The sequence below is a fragment of the Bison bison genome, unplaced genomic scaffold, assembly GCF_000754665.1.
Source record: "Bison bison bison isolate TAMUID 2011002044 unplaced genomic scaffold, Bison_UMD1.0 scf7180017864526, whole genome shotgun sequence".
Classification (NCBI taxonomy): Eukaryota; Metazoa; Chordata; class Mammalia; order Artiodactyla; family Bovidae; genus Bison; species Bison bison.
The window spans coordinates 3,501,665-3,507,234 of record NW_011495077.1 but is presented as its reverse complement, the minus strand read 5'-3'; the positions used below and the strand labels follow the sequence as shown (position 1 = coordinate 3,507,234).

The window sequence follows — 5,570 nt, the reverse complement described above, 5'->3', positions numbered from 1 at the left end:
TCCAGATATTCAAGCTGGTTTTAGAAAAGGCAGAGAAACCAGAGATCAAATTGCCAACATCTGTTGGATCATCAAAAAAGCAAGAGAGTTCCAGAAAAACATCTACTTCTGCTTTATTCACTATGCCAAAGCCCTTGACTGTTTGGATCACAACAAACTGTGGAAAATTCTTCAAGAGATGGGAACATCAGACCACCTGACCTGCCTCTTGAGAAATCTGTATGCAGGTCAGGAAGCAACAGTTAGAACTGGACATGGAACAACAGACTGGTTCCAAATTGGAAAAGGAGTCAAGGCTGTGTATTGTCACCCTGCTTATTTAACTTGTATCCGAGTACATCAAGAGAAACGCTGGGCTGGATGAAGCACAAGCTGGAATCATTGCCGGGAGAAATATCAATAACCTCAGATATGCAGATGACACTACCCTTGTGGCAGAAAGCAAAGAACTAAAGAGCCTCTTGATGAAAGTGAAAGAAGAGAGTGAAAAAGTTGGCTTAAAACTCAACATTCAGAAAATGAAGATCATGGCATCTGGTCCCATCACTTCATGGGAAATAGATGGGGAAACAGAGGAAACAGTGACAGACTTTATTTTGGGGGGCTCCAAAATCACTGCAGATGGTGACTGCAGCCATGAAATTAAAAGACGCTTACTCCTTGGAAGAAAAGTTATGACCACCCTAGACAACATATTAAAAAGCAGAGGCATTACTTTGCCAACAAAGGTCCATCTAGTCAAAGCTATGGTTTTTCCAGTAGTCATGTATGGATGTGAGAGTTGGACTATAAAGAAAGCTGAGCACTGAAGAATTGATGCTTTTGAACTGTGGTGTTGGAGAAGACTCTTGAGAGTCCGTTGGGCTTCAAGGAGATCCAACCAGTCCATCCTAAAGGAAATCAGTCCTGAATATTCATTAGAGGGACTGATGCTAAAGACGAAACTCCAATACTTTGGCCACCTGATGTGAAGAACTGACCTATTTGAAAAGACCCTGATGCCGGCAAAGATTGAAGGCAGTAGGAGAAGGGGACGACAGAGGATGAGGTGGCTGGATGGCATCACCGACTCTGTGGACATGAGTTTGAGTAAGCCCTGGGAGTTGGTGATGGACAGGGAGGCCCGGCGTGCTGCAGTCCATGGGGTCACAAAGGGTTTTACACAACGGAGCGACTGAACTGAACTGAGCATTCAGCTTTCTTTAGGAATCCCTTTCCTTAAATCCCCAGTCGTTATGTCATTTTTAATTTAGGTTTTATAATTTGCCTCTTCCTTAAAGGAATTAAGTGTGACTTGACATGGATTACATTACATTTTGTGTTTAAAAACCAGAAATGATGCTGTCAGTGCCTTTTTGCACTGTGTACGCTTGTGGGTGTAGTTCTTCCTTCCTCAACCGTGGATATAGAGCGCCCTCTGGTGGATGCGATCAGGTGATGTTTCACTGTGACTTCACCTACCTCACGTTTGGGAGAATCTAGCAAAGGTGGCTGCCCATCTCCTCGGAGTTTTTCTCCTGGGAAATCACATTGGTGACAGTTCAAATAGCACTGTCAGGCCATTACTGATGGTAATGGCCATTAAGTTTTTTCAAAACTGCATTAACTTAACTGAAGTAGACCGTTGAAGTACAGAATGTTGGAATGTTGGTTAGTATGGTTTCCTTATATAATTTCCTAGCTTTTGAGAGTAGTTAACCCTATATTTTTACCTTAACTACTTTTATTACTTCAGCTGCTGATACAGATAATAATTTATAGTCTGGCACTGTTGAAATTGTGGTTTTCTCTGTATTATATTTAGTGTAGCATTTAAAATACTTGTTACTATTGTTAATTTAATCTGTAACTAGTTCTCTATTTGTGTATGCTGTGACATATATCTTTTATAGACTTACTGATCGCAAAAGAAAGAGCAGGAATAAGGTTTCTTTTTCTATTAATCCCTTTGGATAGGTTACATCATATATTACAGCACGGATGTGAATGCAGAGATACATGACTGGGTTATCGAGCCTGTTGTGGGAAACAGGCTGACTCACCAGATACAGGAATTAACACTTGACACACCATACTACTTCAAAATCCAAGCCCGGAACTCAAAGGGCATGGGGCCCATGTCTGAAGCTGTCCAGTTCAGAACACCCAAAGGTAAAGGCCCCCAAACAGAGTGTTCCATTGTGTGTCTCTTGAGTGGGATTATGCGTGTACATGTCACTTTAGCATGTAGAGACTGTGGATGATACAGAAAATCCTGATGATGTGCTTACCAGCTACCGTGTGGGCATTTATCTGAAAATGATCCTACCCCCTGACCACCAGATCAGTGCTCCCTAGGTTACTGACCTAAACCTATCATTGACAGGGGAACTTTGACTCCGGGCTGCTCGAGGCAGATGAACTGCAGTGATCTAAGCCAGTCAGATCAGATGGGATTCTCTTGGTTCCTAGATAGAGTAGTAGCATGTTATTGTGATGGATGATTCTCTTTCAACACATGCAGGCTCTTAACGGTGAAAGGCTTGTTCACTGACCTTTGTAGAGAGAAAGAGACAAAAGGGGCCCTTTAAAGAAAACTCTAGATAAGAAAGTGACAGTAAAATATTGAACCAGGTGAGCTTAGGAAATAACAGTAAGTTGGGGACTGAGTCTGTGGAAATATGGAAAACATACATGGATTTCTTTTCTGTTAGCACGAAAAAGAAGACTCAAGGTGCTTGGAAGTTTGCGGGGTTTTAATTTTTTTCCTTTAAAAATTCTGCCTGTCCCATCTTCAAAGCTTGTGATCCTTGCTCTTGTCTTTTTCTTCCCCTGTGCTTGGCCTGTTAGCGGACTCCTCTGATAAAATGGCTAATGATCAAGGTAAATGAGTAGCTGGCCTCTCTTTCCTTTTCTCTCTTTTGTGACCTATTATTAGCTTTTTGTTGTTTTTGTTTTTTCCTGAAAATCAGTACCAGTACTGTGTGTTAAAAATCACGTATTTATTGGCCAAAGTAGAGTTGAGTCCATGTTTGTGGCACCTGGGGTATCTGAAAAGCTGGAGAGTCTACTTAGGAGCTAAACAGACTGGCAGGAAAAAAAAAACTGGGTTGGACTTCTACAGATGTGAGGAGATAATCCTTAAATGTGGGTCAGATTATCCTTTGTGCTAAGATACTAAAATTCTGTGATACAGATAGGGATTTGGGCCATAATGAGAACAAGTACACCAATTTGTCATATTTGTAGCATCTAGAGTTTTATTGATGTCTTTAAATGAAAAGTTTAATCAAATTCAATTGAATACCCTTTTTTCCTCCCTCAACAGAGAATATACAAATGTATCCTACTGAATTGTATGATTATCTTTCACAAAATTACTGCTCTCCATTCTCTTGTTGCAAGCTTAATTCAGGGCTCTTTTTCCATTTCTTCTCTTAAATATATTTGCTTATTTTATAAGAGGATAGAGACAGTGTACAATGGAAGTTTAGGAAGTACGGGCCTCAGTGTCACCATTCTGGAATTATCTGTCAGCATAGTCTCCTCACTGCAGTTGCTGTGGTGAGAGAGAACTATACTTTGTGATTTTCATCTCTGGAAAGTCGGCTAAAGTTGGTTATCTGTTTTCTATAGCAGGAGCAGTTAAAGTAAATTGGTTTCTTTTATTCTTTAAGAGTAGTTTTTAGAAATACAAAGTCTTTGGATCTTGGTTAATGGCAAGGAAGATTCAGAGTTTGAGGTTTCAAACTTTAGGGCTTTGGAAATGTGTTTGCATTCAATGAGTCTTTTGTTGTGTGTTGGGAAAACTGCAAACATGCCCGTGTGTGTGTGTGTGTGTGTGTGTGTGTGTGTGTGTGTGTGTGTAAAGCACCCTGATCATGGTAGAACCTTAACCTTAAGCACGAGACTAGAACAGTAACAACACTGAATGTGTACAGAGTATATATGTGCTCATTTTCTTCCCTCACTTCACCCCATAAGCCAGGCTGCAGTTCTCAGCTACACCACCCCTTTGGTATTTAAAATTCTTTGCCCATATTTATTTTGGTATTTGGCTAATCCTTGGATTTCTTGTTCATAAGTTAAATATAAAAGGAAAACATTAAGAAATATAGGCGTTAAACCAATTGGTTTATTGGCAAAAGTGTTCATTGGTAACTATTTATATAACGTGTTACTCTGAGTAGTTTGACTTAAATATGGGCCACCTGACGAAGAAGTACCTCAACTGTGAAGAGCCTTACACGGGCTGTGTCATCTCTGCCAGCTTATCATAGTGAAAAGAAAAATGGAATCGTGACATGTGGTGTGTGTCATTGGGGAGGAATGGTGACAGTAGAAGTGAAGTAAAGTCATAGGTGTGGACAGTGGAAAAGGTTTGAGGACTGTGAGTTTAAAATTCTGGAATATGCCCCATAGATACCCAGGAACTTCTGTTGCCTTTGGGGACACTGAGCTTCTGGAAACATAGAAAGTAGGTTTGTTTTTGTTTTCATTTCTAGATTCATTCTGTTAAATGAACTACGCATAGGAACCTTCAGACTTTAATTCCTTCCATTTCCTCCATGTCTGATAATTTAATAGAGGTACTTGATATTAGCTGTAATGTTTTACAGCAACACATCTTGTTTATGCATTTCTAGTCTAGCTTTATTTGTAGAAATAACTCTAATTTATAAGCATTTTCCGAAGCTTCATGCTCTCTGCGGAGTGTAAGATGAGATTCTTCCCTTAAGATTTATTTAGTAGTTAATATTTATAAAACATTTAGGTGTGTCAGGCAGGATTCAAAATATTTTATGGGATTAAATTTCTATTTAATCCTCACAACCCTTTCGTGCAGCAGGTGCCATTATCATCACTGCTTTACAATGAGGAAACCAAGGCCCCAGAATAGTAGCTAAATAACTGGCCAGAAGTCCAGTGGTTAGTGCCTGATGGTGCTGGTTTGCCAGCACAGGCAATCTGTTGAGCTGGATGAGCCAAGGATCAGCCTTACCTTGCAGTTCCTGCAGACCTCTTCAAGAGAAGTCTGAGGCTGCCTTCCAGCCCCAGGGGTCTTCTGAGGCCTGCATATGAGTGAAGTTGCTCAGACGTGTCCAACTCTTTGTAACCCCATGAACTGTAGCCTACCAGGTTCCTCCATCCGTGGGATTTTCCAGGCAAAAATACTGGAGCGGGTTGCCATTTCCTTCTCCAGGAGATCTTCCCAAACCAGGGATTGAACCCAGGTCTCCCGCATTGTAGGCAGATGCTTTACCATCTGAGCCACCAGGGAAGTCCAGCATATGAGGTGGCCCCAAGCTCAAGGTCAGCAGCCTCACTTCTTATGTTCCATGATGATGGAGTAGGAGACAGTGTCTTTGTGAGCAACCAGAGGGGAGACTTTTATTTTTTATCTTTGGGTATTTAGGTTGACTGAGCAGAAACTGAGAACCTAATCTGAACCTCTGCTTGCCTTCCTGCTCCCACTTAAGGTAACTTTATATTTAGAAAGGCAGCTTCCTATTTGGAGAAAAGAATCCAAACACTACTGACACCTGCTCAGCCAGATCAAGCCAGTCCCTTGGAAGAACCCATTTCTTTAA

The 5,570-nt window shown here is 41.0% G+C and overlaps 1 protein-coding gene across 1 annotated transcript in view; it reads left to right on the top strand.

Annotated features, from left to right (window-relative positions):
- Positions 1-5,570, top strand: part of NEO1 (neogenin 1) — a 240,744-nt gene that overhangs the window by 211,967 nt on the left and 23,207 nt on the right. Inside the window, exon 22 of the mRNA XM_010831422.1 lies at positions 1,957-2,151. Within this exon, the coding sequence (XP_010829724.1) occupies positions 1,957-2,151 (195 nt within the window). The remainder of the gene's footprint in view (positions 1-1,956; positions 2,152-5,570) is intronic.